This window comes from Muntiacus reevesi, chromosome 4, assembly GCF_963930625.1.
Source record: "Muntiacus reevesi chromosome 4, mMunRee1.1, whole genome shotgun sequence".
In the NCBI taxonomy this organism is placed as follows: domain Eukaryota; kingdom Metazoa; phylum Chordata; class Mammalia; order Artiodactyla; family Cervidae; genus Muntiacus; species Muntiacus reevesi.
In genome coordinates, this window is record NC_089252.1 from 161,188,221 (window position 1) to 161,210,240 (window position 22,020).

At 37.4% G+C, this 22,020-nt stretch overlaps 1 protein-coding gene across 1 annotated transcript in view; it reads right to left on the reverse strand.

Moving 5' to 3' along the window:
- CAND1 (cullin associated and neddylation dissociated 1) overlaps positions 1-20,654 on the reverse strand; it is a 34,284-nt gene extending 13,630 nt beyond the window's left edge. Inside the window, exons 1-6 of the mRNA XM_065934686.1 lie at positions 20,263-20,654; positions 11,059-11,202; positions 3,708-3,862; positions 1,430-1,553; positions 202-458; positions 16-121 (exon numbers count right to left, since the gene is read on the reverse strand). Of these exons, the coding sequence (XP_065790758.1) occupies positions 16-121; positions 202-458; positions 1,430-1,553; positions 3,708-3,862; positions 11,059-11,202; positions 20,263-20,330 (854 nt within the window). The 5' untranslated portion in view covers positions 20,331-20,654. The remainder of the gene's footprint in view (positions 1-15; positions 122-201; positions 459-1,429; positions 1,554-3,707; positions 3,863-11,058; positions 11,203-20,262) is intronic.
- Positions 20,655-22,020: the final 1,366 nt, after the last annotated feature.

Below are 22,020 nucleotides of genomic sequence, written 5' to 3' on the forward strand. Positions count from 1 at the left end.
ATCTTAAAAACTTGCCTTCTCACAAATGATTCAAAGGCTTGAATGCAGTACTCTCTTAATTCATCGTCATCTACATTACAAAATTTTACCACCAAAGGAATTATCTTCTCAAGGTATTCACCTAAGAAAAGCATATTGGTTCTTATAAATATTCATTAATATGCTTTAAAGAAAAATTTTAATTATATAAATATTTCTTACCTATTCTATGACCAGCTTGCCTACTAATAGCAGCAATACATTGTATGTAGGTTCTTGTTGTTGACATGGAATCATTTTTGGACAACTCTGACAACAGATGTTCAATAAGATCGACAAAAACTATATTTCCACAGCTCATAACCAGATGGCCAAGAGCAATAATGGTTCTTTTCCTCACTGCAAGTCTAGGGCTGGTCAACTGGGGGAGCAGACAGGTCAGAATTGAAGGATGGAAATTAACAAGAAGTCCTCCTTGCCTTAAAATAAAATAAGAAGAAAACAAATAAATTCAAGATGTCCAAGAACTACTACAATTTCTGCCCTCTGACCATCTCTCGATTACTTCTTCTCCCTATTGTCTTTTCTCTACAAATCTACACACTTAGTTTCAATCACCTTTTTGGTTCAACTCCTCTCTCTCTCAAATCATTTCACAAGTGCAGTTCAGTGACTCAGAGCAGTCAAACATCTGTGTCCTGTGCTGGTACAGCGCTAAAGTCACACACAGGACAAAAGGTCTAACTGAATTTCCACTACTCATCGAATCAATAAGACTCCACTCAATCAGAATGATCTCCGACTACCTTTTATTCATGCTATAGTCTGGAATACTAGAATTTAATGTTTCCCAACTCAAGACTACTCATATATTCTGATATAGTCTATCTTTAAGTACATACACCTGTGCTCTAACCACTTTGCAAAACTAAATCCAGATGCGGTTTCATAACAAACTTTCGTGGCTCCTTCCATTTTAAATGTCAAAGTACACTAGACTCTGCGTTAATACTTAGTCCAACTCTGCCTTACATTACAGCCATTTGTCTTATCGCCTATAGTGAAGTATAAGCTTTCTGTGTGCTAGGATAGCTCTTCGCTTTTATTGTGTATTTGTACCACATGAAGGCACTTGATTATTTTCAAGTTCAAGTGAATTAGCCACAAGTAATGATGACTGTATTCAAGAAAATAAAGGGTAAAACAAAATTTAAAAACTGTGCTGAAATATTTAAATTACAAATTTTATTATTTTTCAAGCTACAAGAAATATCCTTGCTATTTAATATTATGTAAGTATAATTAGCTTTTTTCTTCCCTCACCCCTAACCACACATTTATAAAACAATTTAGATATGAATAATTTGACCAAGTTTTATTATATTTATCAGAAAGTGTTAATAAATGCAAGTATCTGTATATAAGTAATAGAAACCACAGTCATGTTTACCTGCTTAACATATCAGCCATAATATCTAAGGCTTCTAGCTGAACAGAGACATCTTCCTGCTTCGCTATTGCACTGGTAAGACGCCCAGTAATCTTTTTACATACATTAGCAGCTAATGCAGAGCCTGCATGAAAAAGGAACCATAATAATTTCAAAGCAAGTATGTTGAATTCCACCTTAAATTCATTCTAGTTAGTTACTAAACATTCAGCAACGCTAAACTTGATTTAAAAACTGACTCGAGATCCATGTCAGAAAAATGTTTCAAAATAGGCTGTTTTTCAATAAGTTATCAGACATAAACAAGAATTAGAGATAACTGCAGAAGAGTACATGAAACAGGGAAAACAATATCAATTCAGTAAACTCATACTGCACAACTATTTCTGTGCACCAGTGGGAATGCTAGCTATGGAGCTATTAGCAGCTATAATGTTTACACCTCTAAACCGGAAAGCACATAACATTTTTCTCTACTTGAGTCATCTTTAGTAGTAACCTGATGAGAATGTTTCCAATCTAAGTAGAAATGTTGTTCCAGGAGACCTATCAATAAAGGTTATTAATGGTTTAAAGTAGATCTGTATTGTTACTGACCAGAGAGAGGAAAAAAAGGAAAAAGACACTGTGAAAGTAAAAATTTGCATGGTTAACAGAATTCCTGTTAAGAGCCAGAAATCAGCTAAAAACAAACATGTTTCAATGAGAGGGAAAAAATGAGGAAAATTATCAATATAACTAACAAAAGGACGCTTGCTCCTTGGAAGAAAAGTTATGACCAACCTAGACAGCATATTAAAAAGCAGAGACATTACTTTGCCAACAAAGGTCCATCTAGTCAAATCTTTGGTTTTTCAAGTGGTCATGTATGGATGTGAGAGTTGGAAGAATTGATGCTTTTAAACTGTGTGGATGGAAAAGACTTGAGAGTCCCTTGGACAGCAAGGAGATCCAACCAGTCAATCTTAAAGGAAATCAGTCCTGAATATTCACTAGAAGGACTGATGCTGAAGCTGAAACTCCAGTACCTTGGCCACCTGATACAAAGAACTGACTCACTGGAAAGACCCTGATGCTGGGAAAGACTGAAGACAGGAAGAGAGAAGGGTACAACAGAGGATGAGATGGTTGGATGGCATCACCAAATCAATGGACATGAGTTTCAGCAAGCTTCAGGAGTTGGTGATGGACAGGAAGCCTGGCATGCTGCAGTACATGAGGTCACAAAGAATCAGACGTGACTGAGCAACTGAACTGAATACAACTATAAATGACATACTTCAGAGTTGGTGAAATATTTTTGAAGTAACTAATTAGTAAGGGTAAAGTAACAATGACATGATACAGTGAAGAAAAAAAAGCCCATCACCTTTGGGTTAAAAAAATAATGGGTATGAATCTTCTTCACCTAACAAGTTAATCAAAACTTTGTATGAATTGACCTAATCTCTCTAAATTTCTATTCTCTTATCAACAATCTACATCATTATTAAGACCTCCCATATGACTGACGTTTAGACAAAGTGAAATAGTACATATGCATCATCTAGCATGACGGCACAGTGATTAATAAATATCAAGTAAATGAATGAAAACTACATACTGAGACTACATTTTTACCAGGATACATCTTTCCATGAAAGAGTAATTTCACTCCATTTGCAGATGAAACAGTAACTTTAGACTGTTAATTTAAGCCAATAGCTTAGTAGTCAAGACCAATTCTAAAACTTACATAAAAATTTCTGTTGGAGATCAAAAGCTAATTACTTGACAAATTGATTAACTGTAACTGTTCTAAACTTTTTAAAATTGTTAAGTAGTTATAAAAGGCTAAGCCTGAATTAAAGATACGAGTGAACTGAAATCTGTCACAGCTATCTTATTAGTGTTAAGTTTTACACCATCAATTCTAATGCAAAGCAAAATTAATACTGAAAACGGAAAGCTAATCAAAATAACTCATGATTTTAGTTATCTTTTCTCTCATTGCATACACTGATCTAACTCTTTTCTGCAAGTCACTGTACATGCAATGATATAAAATCAAGTTCCAACATCAAAAATTTTCAGAACTGGCACTCCAAAGAAATACTTAAATTCAATCAAAATAACTGAATTTATTTTTAAGCAAAAATAAGATTCTAGACTCTTTTCCCTTCACTGTTCAAAGGGATGTTTACAAAGATCTCTCTCTGTGACCAGGAGAAAAAAAAATTAGAGGAGAAACACTTCCATTTATAAAAGGGAAATAGAAGGAAAAAACACTCTTGCTTACCACTGGAAGCTGGAGGAAGTTCTCCAATTACTGTTTTGAGGCCAATACTTGAAATATCTCGAAGTTGTTCTTTATCAGAAAGCATGTTAGTGCAGAGGGTATCTACAATTGTCTCTACTTGGTATTCTTTCACTTTACTCACTAAAGGACCAAGACTGTTAACACAAAAAGAAAAAAAAAATTTAACCTAGATAAAAAAACAGACTAGTAGTATACGAATAAGAGTATTAAAAATTCTTGATTAATAAGCTTCTTGCAGTTTCCAATTTCTTCCCACTTATCTTCTTCATAGTATCATGAAACTCAAGATGCTTTCACCTGACCCCCACCCTTGGCAAACCCTTCAAATACACATCTTGTAACAATAAAAAAGCTAATTAGGAGTCTGTTCCTAACAAGAATCCCATGACTTACCTGCAATAGAAATTCCATCCAACATATCACATTTTGCCAACTGTGATCCTTTCTTCCTACCATCTAACACCAACTTCATTCAATTCATAAGCCCAAGAATTTATATTTCTTTTATTTTCTTGTTTTAAGCGTCAAGCAATCAGTTGCAGAAAGCAAACAATCAGAATCTCTCCATGCCTCCAAAGCGTCTTGTATGTCTTTCACATTAGTACCTCATACTGCTATTATTTAGCACTGCAGGTAAGTCTGCCGGCTGAGGATAAAGGCAAGCTCTCCTTCTGTCCTTCCCACAGAACTTAGCACATAGATAATACTTGGGGCATGACTGTCCATTGAAGAGCCACAGTACTCAAAACTACTGAATAACAAAAGTATGGCCCTAATCTTCAAAAATTTACCATATGGTTGGTGAGGTAAGGAACTCACATATAACTATTTTAGAAATTAACTGAAGGCATTCACTACTCTGCGCAACTGAAAAAAAAAAAAAGAAAACTTTTAAATGCAATGTTAGTATTTATTCACAGACAGGAGACCACACCTCAGAGACAAATTTTAGGTACTGGCATTTACTGGACAGTTAGAAAAAAGAGCATTTCAAATGGAAGGATCAGATGCTAGAATGAATACAATACACACTAAAGAGATGAGAAGTCAAAAGACTTGCCTGACTTAGTCATTACTCATTATTAAACTTTCAAGGTCGCTTTTCAGGGACCCCAAATCAAACTTCGATTTGTTGCTATAAAATATTACCCCCAAAAAGGTATTAAAAAAACCAAAACAAACCAACAGGGACTTCTCTGTTGGTCCAATGGTTAAGACTCTGCCTGCCAATGCAGGGGACATGGGTTCGATCCCGGCTCCAGGAAGATTCCACATGCCCCGGGGCAACTAAGCCCAAGGGCCACAACTACTGAGCCTGTGCTCTGCAACAGGAGAACCCAGCCTCAATGAGAAACCTGTGCACCACAACCAGGGCAGCCCCTACTCACCACAACTAGAGAAAGCCCGCTCACAGCAATGAAGGCCCAGAGCAGCCAACAAAATAAAAATGAACTTGCAAAAACAAATAAATAAAAACCAACAACAACAAATAGAAAAAAGGCAAAATGGCATGCTGAAAGCTTCCTACATCAATATTTACAATAAACAATGAACTCAAAAAACAATGCCATCAAAGGGAAGAAATTATGAAACTGAATAGAAGGAAAAAAAGCAAGACTTAACCATCTGCTGTCTACAAGACACATAATTTAAAAATAAAAAGATTAAAAGCTGAAAGTAATAGAAAAAAGATACACTATGCAAATAGTAATCTAAAAAAAAAACTGGGGCAGCTATATTAACATAAGAAAAATATATTCCAAGATACAGTATACTTAAAAAGGAACATTTTTACTCATAAAAACATCAGGAAGACATAATTATAAATATGTATATGCCTCTAATCATACAGTTTTAAAATACATGAAGCAAAAATTGACATTATTAAAGAGAAAAACAGATAAACAGACAATGATAGTTGAAAATTTTAACACTCCTTCTCTCAGTATTTAATACCAAGAAGAAAAAATCACAAAGGATACATAAATCTGAACAACACTACCAGCTACCTTGACCCGACATTTATAATATACCGTACCCAACTTCCATAGAAAACACTTTCAAATATACACAAGGAGCATCCACCACAGTGAAGTCACTCAGTCATGTCCAACTCTTTGCGACCTGATGGACTATACAGTTCATGGAATTCTCCAGGCCAGAATACTGGAGTGCGTAGCCTATCCCTTCTCCAGGGGATCTTCTGACCCAGGAATCAAACCAGGGTCTCCTGCTTTGCAGGCAGATCCTTTACCAACTGAGCTATCATATGCTGAATCATAAAACCAATCTCAATGAGTAGACAGAACAATACAAACCAAAACAAAATAAACTTCTGTGAAATCTTAAAGAGTATGATTCTCTGATCATATGCAATTAAGTCAGAAACCATTAAAATTAGACACCCAGATAACCTCTAAATATTTGAAAATTGCTTCTAAAGAACTGGTAAATCAAAGAAAAATCACAATGGAGATTAAAAATGCTTCAAACTGAATGATAAAAAAAAATAATCACAAACTACTTGGAGAAAATATACCTTTAAATGTTTAAGAATTAGGAAAGGAAAAAATGAGCAGAAAGAAAAATAGTAAAAAAAAAAAAAAAAAAAGCAGCAGCAGCAGCAATCAGTAAAATAAGACAGGCAACACACAATAGGGAAAATGAGAAACCTTAAAGTCAGTTCTTTGATGAGTAAATATCGTAAATCCTTGATTAAATGAATTGAGGGGGAAAGAGAGAAAACAAATTCCTAAAATCAGGATTAAAGGAGGGGGATACTCACTGACAACAATTGTTAAGGTAGAATATCCCGAGGAATGAACAGAAAATACTGTAATAATTATGAGATAATGCAGTTAACGATTAAAAGATCTAGTATTATTTTAATTGCTGATCCTCTTCAAATATTTCTATAACTTCAACACAATTTCAATCAAAATCTGAGCAAGCTTATTTTTAAAAAAGAACCTGAGAAACTGATTCTAAAATTTACATGAAATAAAAAGAACTTAAAAACTCAAAATACTCTTGAGAATAGAAAAATGAGTCCAGAAAACTTACAAGACCTTACTTCAGACTTCTACAGATCTGTACCAGTGTTTCTCAACCAAGGGAGACTTTTGCCCTTCAACAAAAATTTCGCAATGTCTGGAGACCTTTTTGGTTGCCCCTACTGAGGGATGAAGGAATGCTACTGGCAAAAATAGTGCGTAAAAGCTGAAAGACAGCTACATATCCAACAATACATGGAACATACAAGATAGTTCCCCATAACAAAGAATTATCTGGCCCCAAAACCCAAGAGCACCAAGCCTGAAAAAGCCTGAGCTATGCTAACAAAACCGTATGGCATTGGCATTAGAATAGACAAATAGATCAGTGGAACATAACAGAGTCTGGAAATAGACTTTACACTTTTATAGCCAACTGACTTTTGACGGAGATGCCAAAACTGTTTTGACAGTACAGAAAGGAAGATGCTTTCAATAAATGGTGCTTCAACAACTGGATATCCATATGGGGAAAAAAATAACCTCAATTTCTACTTCATAAAAATTAATTCAAGATAGATCACAGGACTAAAAATAAAAGCTGAAACTATAAAGCTTATAGAAAACAAGGGAAAATCTTTGCAACATAATGTAAACACATTTCTAAGAACACAGAAAGCAATAACCATAAAAGCTGAAACGAATTTATAAATTAAGTCAAACTAAATTTTAAAGTAAATTAAAAATTTAAGATCAAATTGGGAGAAAATAATTAAAAACATATAAGTGCAAAAGGACATATACCCAGAATATATGAACTACAATTCAGTAATAAAAAGACAACCTCAATTTTAAAAAATAAGGAAAGTCCACAAAAAAATAAATGGCAATAAACCAAACAGCATTAAACATCAGTAGTCATTCAGAGAAATGGAAATTAAAACTACACCTATACACCAACTGGAATAGATAAATTAAAGAGCAACAGAACCAGGACTTCCCAGCAATCCAGCAGCCAGGACCCCATGCTTCCGCTGCAGGGGGCACAGGTTTGATCCACGGTACGAAGCCCATCTGGAATGTTGAGAGTCGTAGCCAAAAAAAAGTAACACAACCAACCATTGATGATAATGCGGAACAACTGGTACTTTCATGTAAAATGGTACAAATATTGTTTGGAAAACACTATCAGTTTCTTAAAAGTTTAAACGTTCATGCGTGCTAAGTCGCTTCAATCATGTTCGACTCTTTGCAACCCAACAGACTATCAGGCACCTCTATCCATGGGATTCTCCAGGCAAGAATACTGGAGTGGGCTGCCATTTCCTCCTCCAGGGGATTCTCCCCTACCCAGGGATTGAACCCGAGTCTCTTACGTCTCCTGCATTGGCAGGAAGGTTCTTTACCACTAGTGCCACCAAATAAACAGCAATTTCATTCTTCCTAAGAAATAAAGACATATGTCCTGAGAATCATACAAAAATATTCACACGACCTTTATGCACAATGGCCAAACCCTAAAAAGATATCAATGAACTACTAATCAGCAGCAAAAAGTCACAAAACACTAATATATCCAAAATAAAATCAACTTAAGGTGAACAATGTTGACGGCTAGTAAGAAGTTGTGAGGTAAGGATACCATTTTATGTTTTTCAAACGGTAATCCAGTTTTTTTAAAAAAAGGTTCAACTTTTCTCATGATGCCACCAACTGCATCAAGTAGTTTCCATTCTATTTTCCACTACTGGTCTATGAATGTGTCACTACCTCACTGCTTTCATTAGATAAACGTTAACAGTATGTTTTCACGTAGGGTTAACCAACACATCTCCAACTTCAGTGATTTTCAGGGTTTTTGTGGTCTATTCAAGCAAATATCCTGCCCCTCTTTGCTCTTCATACCAAAATGCTCTTTAGAATCAACCTGTCTAGCTTGTAGGGAAAACTTACTGATTTTTCAAGTTAGGTTAGCATTAAAATAACCCAGAACTAACAAGTCTGTTGAGTCAAGTCTATCCAGGGACCTGAGATGTCTTTCCATTTGTTCACAAGTACATTTTTGCTATTGGTCAAGAGTATTTTAAAGTGTCTCTCCTATAAGTTTTTTAAAAGATAAAATTATATGCTTACTTTAAACCACACAATATCCTCACCCAAAGTCACCATTGTAACATCTGTTACATTTATTGCTAGGCATTTTGTCTTTCTGTTGCTGTAATAAATAGACATTTGTTTCCATATCTTGTTTTATTTGCTTATATGAAGGCTAATTTTTGTTAATTTTACAGCACACTCCTTCACTGAATTTTTTATCCTCTTTTCTTGATTGTTTTTGCCTATGACCTTTTAAAATTCTTTTATGTCTTAATTTCCTCCCCCTTGTCTTACAGTAGCTAATGCCATCAAAAGAAACCTAACGAAGATAGAGAGATATTTGTGTTCCTCCCTTTAGTGTGAAAGTACCTGGTAATTTATTGACTTTTGGGTTGAGGTATAAATGTGTTTGTGCACTTTTTAAAAAAAAGGACCTATGGATTTCTTATTATTAAATGCTTTACTTGAAAAAAAATGATGAATTCACTTTAATGATACAAAGCATCTCTGACCTGTTCTTCACTCTGACATTAAATATGATGCCAGTTTTCAGAAGGTATTTCATTCCTCTAATTATATTAAGTAGTCTAAGTGTTGTATTTTATTTTTTTCTTTTAAATGAAGAACCAAAGTTGAGTCTCTTCCGCACCGTGACAACTAACCACATAGTTTTCTTCCCCTGATCTATTAACATGATGAAATAAACATATTAATAAAGCACATAATATTAAATTGTCCATATATTCAGGATGAAATTCACTTGGTCATGGTAAATTACACTTAATATACTACTATTTTATTTTGAACATTTAAATGAAACTGATGTGTAATCTTCTCTTTTAGTGTTATACTTAGTCAGAATTTGTTATCAGTATTTTGTTTAAAAGTATTTTGTTCTGAAATAGTTCTAGAACTATCTGTACTGGAATTATCTGTTGTTCGAAGTTTCAAAGAGTGTGCAAAAAGATTTTTGGGCACGGAGTTTCTTTTGGGTGATGAGTTCTTTGATAAATTTTTCAATTTCTTGATAAAGCTACTTAGTAATTTATCTATTAGGACTTTCCCTCCTCCTAGAACCAGTATTTTTGTTTATATCTTAATTTCTTTCTTATTTTACTAAATATATGTCATTTTCTACCCAACCTGTTAAATTTTAAGTATAAGAGATCATCAAAAGCTCAGGTTTCTAACACGATTCATACTCAAGTGAATAAAGATCTGTGTACCTCTCAATCTGAGACAAAGCCTACTTTTTATTATCATTTTTAAAGGCTAGTAATTGCTCAGCACATATGTTAGACAAAATTTTATTTGTTAATAAGCACATACCAAAATAAAAGATGAAAATAACTACTGAAGTAAAACTAGACTCATTTGCTCTATTCTGCAACTTATTTTTTTTGAAGACCCATTTTATTTTAAACTTGCAAATGCCCCAAATTAAAGAAAGTTGTATTACATGTCTAGAAAAATCTATGCTGACCAATGATCTCACACTTTGCCTGTTTTCACAGCAGATGTGTAAATCCTTAGCCTAAAATAAATTTAAAGCCTTTCTAAGAAAATTCAAAATAATGAGAATGCTCTATTTAAATTAATACCAAATATTATATGCCACAAAAAATGAGATTAAATTCTATAATTTAACTTAATAGGAAGCCAAAGGTTGTACTTACCAATAACTATGAAAATTTTAAGGATTTCTAATATTTGATATGCATAAATTAAAAAGATGCACTAATACCATTTACCAGGAACTCAAATTCTCTACCCAGCTGTCAATATCACACCTAAAAGATTCTCTCAATGCACCACTCTCCACGGTAACGGGAATTCTTTGTAACTATTGTATTATCAGTGTTAAGGGAACTATGGTTTTAACTACTGCTATACCTTTACCTTATTATTTTTCACTTCCCTTATCATTGGTTTTTAAACTCCATCCCGCCTTGGAATATACAGTAAGTAGGCCTTTTAACCTAGCTAAAAAAATCTGGCCAAACAAGTAAGAGAACTACTCTTTCTAAGGTGTCATAAAATATAACTACCACTGTCCTAGCCAATATAGAAACTACACATAAGGATATGTGTCTACGTACCAAGTATAAACACTAAGTCAAGTCACCTACAAACTCTAAAACACTCCACAAAGGCATAGAACAAAACTAAGAAAATTTACCAGTACCATATTGAGCTTTTTAAAAGTTGAGGTGGTAGGAAGCAAGTAAAAAACAACTCACCATTTGACAGCTAAATTCTGTACCTCTCCATTTTTATCTTCCAGTAACTTCAAAATCATTTTCACTACCTTTCTTTCACTATCATCATCCAACTTGATGGAATCTTTCTGCAGTTCTGTCATCAAATCATTTGTAGCCATAAACCTAATAAAAGATTAAAATTTGTCAGTAATTAAAATTTTTAAGCATTAATAAAAATCACTGTTTTCAAACCCAATGCTATCACTCATATATAAGTCCTAACGTACTCTTTTAAAGAAGGTTATCACTGGCTTTATTTTCCTCCGGTTAGTCTTGATTTCAAATTTATTGACAGGACCTTCAATGAATGCTCATTCAGTCTAATAAAGCTGACCCTTGAGCAACGTGGGCATTACAGGTGCCAAACCCCCGTCTTCCACATCTCATCAAAAATCCATGCATAACTTTACAGTCAACATCCACCTCCACACAATTCTCCATCTGCAGATTCAACCAATGGCAGATCATGTAGTATATACATGGTATGCATTTAATGAAAAATTTTCCCATGTTAAGTGGACCCGTGCAGTTCAAACCCATAGTTCTGAGGTCAACTATAATTGCATCAAGGCTTTTAGGGGAAGAAAAGTGCCTCTTTACTTTTACTTTGTGTGATTTGGATTTTATCCAGGAAATCTTTAACATTAAGAATACCCTCCTGTGTAATACTGTTGTGTCAGATTGGGCGGCTCATACTACAAACCACGGGGAAAACTCCAAACTGCAAACTCTCGCCGCCGTCCAGCTCCCACCACCAGAATCAAGTGTGTTTTCAACAGGACGTTTTGAAGCAGAAAGCTGTTCCACCAGACATCCAGCCCCCTCTCCTTAAGAACCACCGCCAAAGGACCAAGCTTTAAGCTACACACAAGCATAATTCTTATAAAGTCTTGTTAAACTGCTTAAAAAGAAAAGCATTATGGTCAAATTGGGATAACACAGGCAAATTAAGCCTGTGCCTTTAAAAAATTAACAGTTCTAACTGAAAGCCCTTTTCCGTTTTACATGATAAAAAAATGATTTTAAAATCGCGTAACAGTCCAGAAAGTTAAAAAAAAAAAGAAAAAAACTGAATAGAACCATGCACGCACTTCTACACACAAGGCATGAAAAGCATCTTCACCAATTATTTTACTTAGATAAAATCCATTAGACAGGCATATCAGTTAGAAATCTAACTAAGAATCTATCTAAGAATCTCTGAAATGTTAATCATGAGGTTGAAGAGAAAACACGGTGATCATCAACTTAAATTGAAAAAAGCGTATCATCCCAATAAAAAGTTATTTTATAGTTCTGAAGAAACTACTGGTACAGAGATTCCTTCCTTTATTTACCATTTTTTTATTCACTGCCTGATATGCTACAAAGACTGGATTATAAGCAAAAGACCCTCAGAGAACTTATACTCTAATAAAGAAGTTGATTATTTCAAAAATCCATAATTAACAGTTAAACATTTTTAAAAGCTGAAAAGAGCATCAGCAAAATTAGCAATGGCTATCATTTTTAAAAAACCAGAAACCTAGATTGAGATAGTAAGAATTACTTTTTAATTGTGACCCTGAAACCAGAAAGTTTCCTCTGGTAATCTGTTAAAAAGTTTGCACTGTAACTCTTAAAAAGAAGTTGTTTGACCAGTTTGAAAGCTGTCCATGGCAGACTGAAAAGCCAATTTGTAAAATGTCTCTTACACATTTATTGCTTTAGGTATGGCACTAAGGGCTGAAATGATAAACTCAGACCCAGTCCCTTCCTTTGAACTTTTCATCTCACATGGCAGACAAACAGGTAAATTGGACAAATCTCACACAAACTTTTAAAAATACTCAAGGGTGTGTGGCAATGACCACACCAAAGAACTGACAGTTTGGATTTCAAAGGTTTAAGAGGGGTTTCCCTGGAGAAAGCTGGATTGGGATTTTAAACCTGTGTGCGTGGTGGTGGTGCTGGGAGGAGCATAGCACCCCAGAGAGAGGAGCAATTCAGGGTGTCTGAGACACAGGGAAACCTAACAGGAAGATGGAAACACAGGCTGAGGTTAAGATGGGAAAGGCTGTATATACTCATCCACTATGTCCTGAGAACCTTTTATCTGTCAGGTACTGTACTAGGTGCTATGGATACAAGGGCTAGCAAAAGCAAACACAAGTGCTTCCTGCTACCTTGAAGCTTATGTTACAATCAAATTGAGGCATAATGATTTTTTTAAAAACTACATGAATGAGTACTTACATCATATGTAGTTAAGAACTGAGACAAATGCTATGAAGGAAAAGAACATGAAACAAAGACAACGGGATAACAAAATAACATGACCTAGACTGGAAAGAAAATTGTATATCAGAAAAGACTGAGATCCTAAACATGAACAGGAACTGAGTGTGGGGAATGGGGAGGTTATAACCAAGTAAGCAAGGGCCAAAAGAGTAAAGAGATTTGAAGACCTTACTAAGATTCTAGTCTTTATTATAAAAATGATGCGAAGCTACTGAAAAGCATGTGAAGTAGAGACAAAAAGTGCAATGATCAGATTAACATTTTGCAAGTATTACTCTAGTTCCACTGTGGAAAATAGTTTGAAGAGAAACAAACTTCATTTAGCAGACTGAATGGAGAACAGTAAGGAGAGCTACTGCAGCTGTCTAAGTGAGAAATGATCACAGCTAGAATTAGAGTTACGGCAGTCAATGGAGATGGAAAAATGGACATACAGCCAATTCTCATTATTAGCAAAGTAAAATGTGTTGTAACCCCCAAATCAATTCTCCAATGCCTTCACGCCATTTGCAGACATGTGAAGACCCATGAAACATTTGAATCACCCAAAGCACGTATCCGCACACACTCCAAGCTGACACTGCCCAAGGTGATGGTCTGCCTTATTTCAGCTCTCAAACTGTAAACAAGCATCCTCTTCTCAGTCTATCTGGTGCCACTTTTTTTTTTTTGCATGTCTGTGCTTTTTGTTGGTAATTTTGCTGTTTAGAGTGACCCCTCCGGGTGCAGAGCTGAAGTGTTAGCTACTGTCCCTGATAGCACACAAGGTCATGATGTGTCTTCCGGAAGAAATACATATTAGACAAGTAACCACTGTGAAATAAGAAACAACCCCATTTGAGATTTACAAGATTAAAAATTATTAGGCTTTTGAAATGGATTAGATATGGGGGTAGTAATGGATGAGTTAAGTATAAAGAAACAGGAGGGAAAACACAGGATTTGGGTGTTACAGTGGGTATCCTGTCCAGTCTTAATGTTATTGAATAACCACTATCACACATTAGATGGTTCAATCACTCATCTTACATGAGAGGGATTGAGAATTAACAAGCCTAGTTTCACTACAGACTACACCGAATGGCCACTCCTCTGATCCAGATCAACAAAAACTCAGCAAAAGTGAAGACGTCAACATTATGAATTACTGCCCTGAAGACCAACTTCATCTGCTCTTGGCCAAAAAAATGAAGATTTGGGGGGAGGGGAGAGATGCTGAGAAAGGGGGCCCAGTAGCCTCTACAATCCAGGAACTGTTCTGAGGTTCATACCTAAACTTCAATTATAATACCCAAATAAATAATCCAAACAGATCTTATCTTACAGTGAAAGGATGTTTTCCTATATATAATCACAGAACACCCATTTCAGGTAAGTTAACTCAGCAACACAAAATACCAAACACCCTCCTAACTAAGAGAGCGACTGCAACGTTTGCTTTACAACAGCTGCTCCTCCGCTTTACCACGCCTCCTTGTAACATTTCGTAAGATCTCAGGGGATCCAATCGCCCCTTTCTGACAGCATCCACTCTAACGCAAACAAACCCCTGCCTCCTCAGACCTTCCCAAAATTATCCAAACAGGTACTAACAACCTCTTATTGAGACCAAAGGTAACAAACCCAACCTGTGGGAGGGACACCTATACATGTGAAAATTTCAAGAAGGAAAAAATGGGAAACAGTGTTTACATACGAAATAAAAGAGCAAAGAAACCACTCACTAAGTTACCTGGAGATTGTCAGCGCTTTGAGGGAGAGTAATTTCAGTCAGCTCAGGTGGGCAACCTCTTAAGAGTTTATCTCATCTATGGGAATTAGTGCAGAAGGTAATGATCAGCTGTGATATTTAGGAAGAAAATTCTAATGGAAGAACTACCAACGTACTGGATTAAAACGAGGCCTGAGATAAGGAGACTAATTTGAGAAATACTCATCAGGGAACTAAAGTAAAGAAGAAAGGGTGATATCAAGGGTTCCAACTGGGACATTTGGTAGACGGTAACATTAACAGGACAAAATAGGAAAAAAGTTTTAAGGTGGGAGAGGAGGAAGTTGTGAACGAGCGAACTTCCATGGGAGTCCCAGGTGGATTAACCTACAGGCAGTGTCATCTCATTCACTCAAATATTCTGGGGCTACCATCATCAGAAACTGTGCCAAGGCTCTCAAAAAAGTTATAGGCTAGACAGCCAGAGACTGCAACTTAACACACTTGGCTTATTTCTACTGAACTCAAAGTTCCCTGAGGAGGAAACTTATTCATCTTTAATAAATCCAATGTGGAGAGGCAGAAATAATGGTAGAAAGAGATACTCTGTACTGTACAGTGAGTGGCTTTCACAACACTTCTAATACACAAACACAATTTTGCTTGCTTGCAACAGATTTAAAGGCTATTGGCAAACTGCATCTTCCAGTGAACAGATTACCTTTCAAAGATTTCACACACACCCCACTGCTGTCTCACTTTTCCTCATTACTTCTCTTAGTCATGAATCAACTTGGGACAGTCTTAACATTGTTCATGTAAATAAAACTAATTTTTAGTCATCTTTCTTCTTCCCAGTTTCCTCAATGAGGTCCCTTTCTCCTCTTTTCAGTGGTGAGACCTAACCATTGCTGATAATGAGTGTTAGCAGTACCTGTATCCACACCTCCCTCCAAATCACATTAAGTGAAATCACATAAATTACTGCCATCAACAGGCAAAGTACTTAAAAAATGCTCAGTAGTCACCTTCTTAAATCTCTACAAATCTATTTCTTCTGATTAAACCTACTTTTCTTCAAGCACATGCAGAACAAATAATTTAGTCTCTCCTGTTGTAACTGTTGTCATTCGGTCACTCAGTTATGTTTGATCTTTGCAACGCCATGGACTGCAGCACGCCAGGCTTTCCTGTCCTTTACTATCTCCCGGAGTTTGCTCAAACTCATGTCCACAGAGTCAGTGATGCCATCCAACCATCTCATCCTTTGTTGCCCCCTTCTCCTCCTGCCCTCAATCTTCCCATAATACATTATTGTAAATGCCCACACAGTACTTTCAGCTATCACAGGATCTGTAAGATCCCTTCCAACTCTGAAAGCCGATGATTCCATAACAGGCCTGAGATTTTTATTAGCATTTTAAACAGCTTTCAAGAGCAAATATTTTCCAATAGTCCAAACACATAAATAAATTTGATGACAAACCGTTATCAAGCTGGGAAATTCTACAACGCAGTAAATTATTTTAAGATTGCATCAAATAATGAGTAGATTTTACAATGATTTCTTCAAGAAACTTTCCCAATACTTTTTTTTTTGTTCCTTAACTCTGGAATTAAAATGCAACTCAACTAAAACAAGTTATCTATTGAGAACTACCAGGACCAAGGCCCTAAATAAAGTGGAGGATTCAGTTCAATAAGACAAGGTCCCTGCCGGCGTCTAACAAGGTCATCTATACCCTCTCCCTGAGTAGTGTTTTGTATAGAGTGCTCTCACACCTGCACTCATTTTCTCTAACCAGAACTTCAAGACCTAGCTCAGGTCACACCTTGCAGGTGAATCTCCTTGCTTTCATGCTCTCTGCCACTTATGCCTGAAAGCTTCATACAGCCCTGGGTTACTTATCTTTTTACAAATGTCTTAACCACTCAACAAGCATGCAGATAATACTGAAGGCAGGCACTAATCTTCAACTTTTTGGAGTCCCTCTTAGGGAATTTAAAGTGTCTTCTAGCACAAACCATTCCATAAGCCTAACTTACAACTGAAATTGAAGGTCTTAATGTCCCCTGGTAAAAACCTTGGTGAAGTAGAATATGGTAGTTAAGAGTTTATGCCCTGAGGGTATCTGGAAATCCTAGATCTACTACTGTCAAACTGACCTTGGGCAGGCACTTATTGCCAGATCGAAGTTTCCTCAACTGTAACAGAGACTGCTTGTATCCCCTTTATTAAAGTTGTAAGGATCAAGTGTATAAAGTCCACAGTAAGTATTAACTATTATGTACGGAGAGATAAAACAATGGTAAAAAAATTTTTTTAGCTTTTGATTCCCTGGAATACTTTAATTCAGTTGGTGGTGAAGTACATGAAAATAAAAGCAGAATATCATTAGTTACCTCAACCCACTGAATATTTAGGATTAATATTTATAAATGAAGCATTTGCTTTATTTGTGCATATTAAAGTTTTCATTCTGTTATCTACAGAATCACCTAGCACTAAGCCTTACCATCCCATCTTCAAAGAATACAGAATACTAAAACATGAAAGAAAAAGGACCCTAGCTTTTGGTTTTCTCTCCCAATAAACTTGAGCCTATAATTTAAGTCCTACAACAACAAAAAGATTCTTTAAAAAATGCTGACATTCCAAAATTTAGAAGCCTGCATCCATTTCTTTACCCCCCTCACATTAAAAAACTATGTAGTTATTCAGAGACCTGAAAATCTGGTCCTGTAAGGGACGTTTTGTAATCATTCATGTCCAAGTTGCTCAAAAGTAAAAATTTAATCTCAAAGTAGTCTGCCCAAGATACCAGATAGCTTACAACAAAGAATCCTACAGAACTAGAACCTATATTTGTGACTAGTAGTCATACTCTCTTTGGATTCCACCATGAGGAAAATGATTGTTTCTTCCTTTTGGATGTACTGTTTTCTTTCCCCCTTAGCACAAGGTAAAGTAGTCTGCATACATTAAGATTTTCTAAAATGTTAATTAATCTTGTCCTCAAAATCCTTCTAGCATTAGGTGTTTTAAAACATGTGACTACAACTATGATATTTCCAGCAAAATAAACAAGTATATAAATTTCTAAAGACAAATTAGAGAGCATCATTTTAAAATAGAACACATGTGTTCAAATACAGAAAAATCTTGTACTTGACCACAATTGCTGTTTTAATTAACCTCTTAAATGTCAGTTATTTAATATACATAGTGCTTTGGTTTCAAAGACTTGTCTATTAGTCTTTTTTTTATTACAAGTCTTAAAAACATAGTTATTAAGAGTATCTTTATGACAAATTACTGAGAGTCAGTTACTGTTCCTAGGCATATCTTCTATAACATTCACCAACTATTAGAAATATATCATTTTTAGGAAATTAAGTAATCCTCCAAGCAATGTTTGGATTTATTCAAGCTCAAACTGGTAGATAACCCTTATCAAGTTCAATACTGAGTATTACTCTTCCACATAATTTGTAAAAAAAAAAAAAAAAAAAAAAAACCCTCAAGCATATATGTATTACTTTGTTTTACAAAAAATGTAAGGAGGCTTCAGTCAATAATCACATATGCAGTATTATCACATGACTTGATTTCTATATTTTCAATGGCTTGTACGGAAAGCAAGCAAAGCTCCAAAGGGAAACAAACATTCTAATCCTTTAAGGAACAAACAACTTTTATTTCCCCCAATAATTTTTATTTTCACCCTAGAACTCACAAACCTAAAAATACCCCAAATAATAGTCTCTCCCCAAAACACTAAAATATATATTATGAGCAAACTAATTTTAAAAGTTTCGAATGCAATACTTAAAAACTCCCTAAGTAGCAAAACTTTTTGAAAATCATTCTTGGATTTGAAGCCACAGAACCAAAATGTATTTCACTGGCTATTTTAATATACCGGCATATCAATTTAACTAGCAACACGATTATTACATTTTTCATAATTCTTACACAAACAGAAAAAATTTCCCCCAGGACCTAAGGTTTGGGTATGTTCTCAGGTTTTAAAACGTTAACTGTTCATACAAAAAAAAAAAAACCCCTTCGGCCAAAATTCAAATTGAAGACTATTTGTTCTTCCCTTTAAAACGCACAGAAAATACAACCACTAGTGAACAAAACAAGTATCAAAAAATATAAAAACCGGCTTCAGATTGGGAGCTTATTTAAATTTAATTCGTGATGGAATAGAAGGCGGGAAGCAAGGAATATAACAATTACTACCGTGCAAAAAAAGACAGGAGAAAGAAAACAAGATAATCTGTAAAAATATAACAATTCTTCAATATGCATGTGACGAAGGTCTGGAACCAACAGCACAAGTCTCCAGGAACAGAACTTTATAACAAACCTTCATATTCACCGCCCCCATATTAGAAAACTCCCTTCAATAAGATCCATTTGTTCCCTGTACTTTTTTAAGGTTCAGCAATTCACCTTTCTGGCAGTAATTTTGAATATAAGGAAATAAGACTGAAACCCTGAGTTCCTGCTTGGGTTTTTACCTGCCAAAGAAAAACGACAAGAGATGCTGGCGGGAAAACTCTAGGAGTCAAGTTTCCACCATCCTGGCTCCCCCTCCACCTTCTTACCACCTTCACTAAAAGGGATAATCCAAAGAAAAAGTTTATAACTCAACCCCGAAGACTCGGGAGGAAAAGCAAATCGTTCAAGCAGAATGCACCTAGGCCCGCTCACATCTGCGGGCAAGGAGACGCAGCTGGGACCCCGCGTGGGCAGCTGCAGCAGCTCGGGGCCCACGAGCAGGGCGGCCTAGCGCCTCGGGCAGGCCGGCGGGTAGGCCTGGCCTCCACGTCTCCAAGCCTAGAGTGACTCCCTTGCCCACAGCGGTGCGTGATCTCGCCCCTTCACGCTACCTGGGACGCGAAGTCACGTCCTGGGAAGGCAGAGCATGCGGTGGGGGACGCAGAAGGGGCCTATGACCCGAGATGGGCAACGGCCTAGAGGAAATAACGGGGGGAGGGGGCTAGAAGGTGAGCGAGGGAAGGGGCCTGCTGGGATCGGGGAGCGGAGGGTGGCCTGGAGGCGTCGGGAAAGCCGAGGAACCAGTTAAGGCCAAAGGGGTGGGGCAAGGCCTGTGTGAGGGCCAGGGCCGCGGATGGGGGACGCCCGCCGAGGCGGACTGAGGGTTGGATTTCGGCCTCACCTGAAGTCCTTGTCGCTGGATGTCATTTTTTCCAGCAAATTGGAGATGTGGTACGAGGCGCTCGCCATGTTGACGGCCTCAATCCCGCCCGCCGGCGTTGCTGGTGCTGCTGCCCGCCGCCGCTGGGGCTCCTCCTCTCGCTCGCGGCAGCTCCCGCTTCCAGGGTCGCAGCGCGACGCAGACGCTGACTAGGGAGGCGCCTCGGCAGGCTGCCCCCTCCCCGGCAAGGCGTGGGCCTGTCCCGGGGGAAGCAGAGGCTAAGGGGCCAGCCTAACGACGGCGCTGCTCGCCGGAGAACGGGCTCATGAGCAGCGTGGAGTACAGCAGGGCCTCTCCGAAGAGTCGGACACTTCCACTCCCTCCGCACTCGTTCCCTAGGGCAAGAGGCCAAAACCCACCTCCTTCGCTCCGGGGGCGGGCACGGTAGACGCGGGACGCTACGGAAAGTTAAGGTCAGAGTTCACGGAGGTCTCCCCACGCACGCTGTGGAGACGCCAGATAAAGGGCAATCCTGTTGGCTGAGGCCCATGTCAATCTACACGTGATCCGCCCTTCAGAGGCCTGCCTACAACCAAAGGAGCTGATCTCGCGATACTTAAAAGCGACGGTTAAAGGACCGGGTGGCCAGGGGGTTGAGGATACATTCATCCGAAAAAAACTTGTTTCCTGTACGACAGTAAGAAAAAAAGTTTACGATTTTTAAGGCGCACAAGGCCTGGGAATAAAACTAATTAACAGCTTAGCTTGGGGCACCAACTGAATAATTATTAGAAGGAGCATTCGTTTGGAATCGGACGCGGGGCCTACAATCCCCTTAAACACGATGGTGTAATGTTGCCACGTGAAAACCACAAACCCCAGAATTCAGTCGGCATGTTATACTGGGTTAGGGTATGATTGGCTGAAGAAATTGGTAGCTTCCTTATTGGCTCCCGTGTGAGGCGTGAATGCTGGGATTTGTAGTCTGGCAAGGCAGCCGTGCTGGCTAAAACCTTTGGAGCGCGGCGGGCGAGGTTTCTGCAGCAGATTCGAATTTTCTCGTACAGCTGTTTTTGGTGTTACGGGGTGTGTGCAAGAGCTAGGCTGCTGCGGTCTGGGCAGGCGCATTGCGGCTGAGTTGATGTTCTTGGTAGAGGCCTAGTAGCGACTTCTAGCACTCCTCCAGGAATGGGATAGTTGTCTCATTCTCAGAAGGCAACCAGTGCTTCTGCTTGGGCTCTCAACGTGCATTGAAGAGCCAGACCCCTGAAGGGAGAAGGACGCAATAAAACCAACGGCCGTGACCGATGATTGATTCGGGGCTTACTGCTTTTGTTTAGAATTGCTAAACGATTACCCTCTGTGTGCAGCATTTGTGGAATTGACAATCCTGCAGCTATTTCATTGCTCCTTAAAACATACGCAGACAGCAATCGGGTATCAGATACCAAATCACGTGTGAAGGTGGCCAAGCTTTTATCTCCTTCATTCGAATTGAAGCTAGCTAAAAGGCCTTCCTTAAAAAAAGAGAAAGCCTAGTTAGGAGAGGAGGAAAATACAGTCTCAATCTGTTATTGCTCCTGTTGGGAGAAAAAAATTTTAGTGGCTTCTTCCAAGTGTTAAATCTCAACGTTTCTCTACCGTTCTTTCCTGCATCACCAAATATTAATTTAGTGTCTTAGAAAAGACAGACATAGGCAATAACAAAATAGATGAAACATGATCTGTTCTCATCATTCACATTTAAATGTCACCTCATTACTTGTTTACCATTTTGTA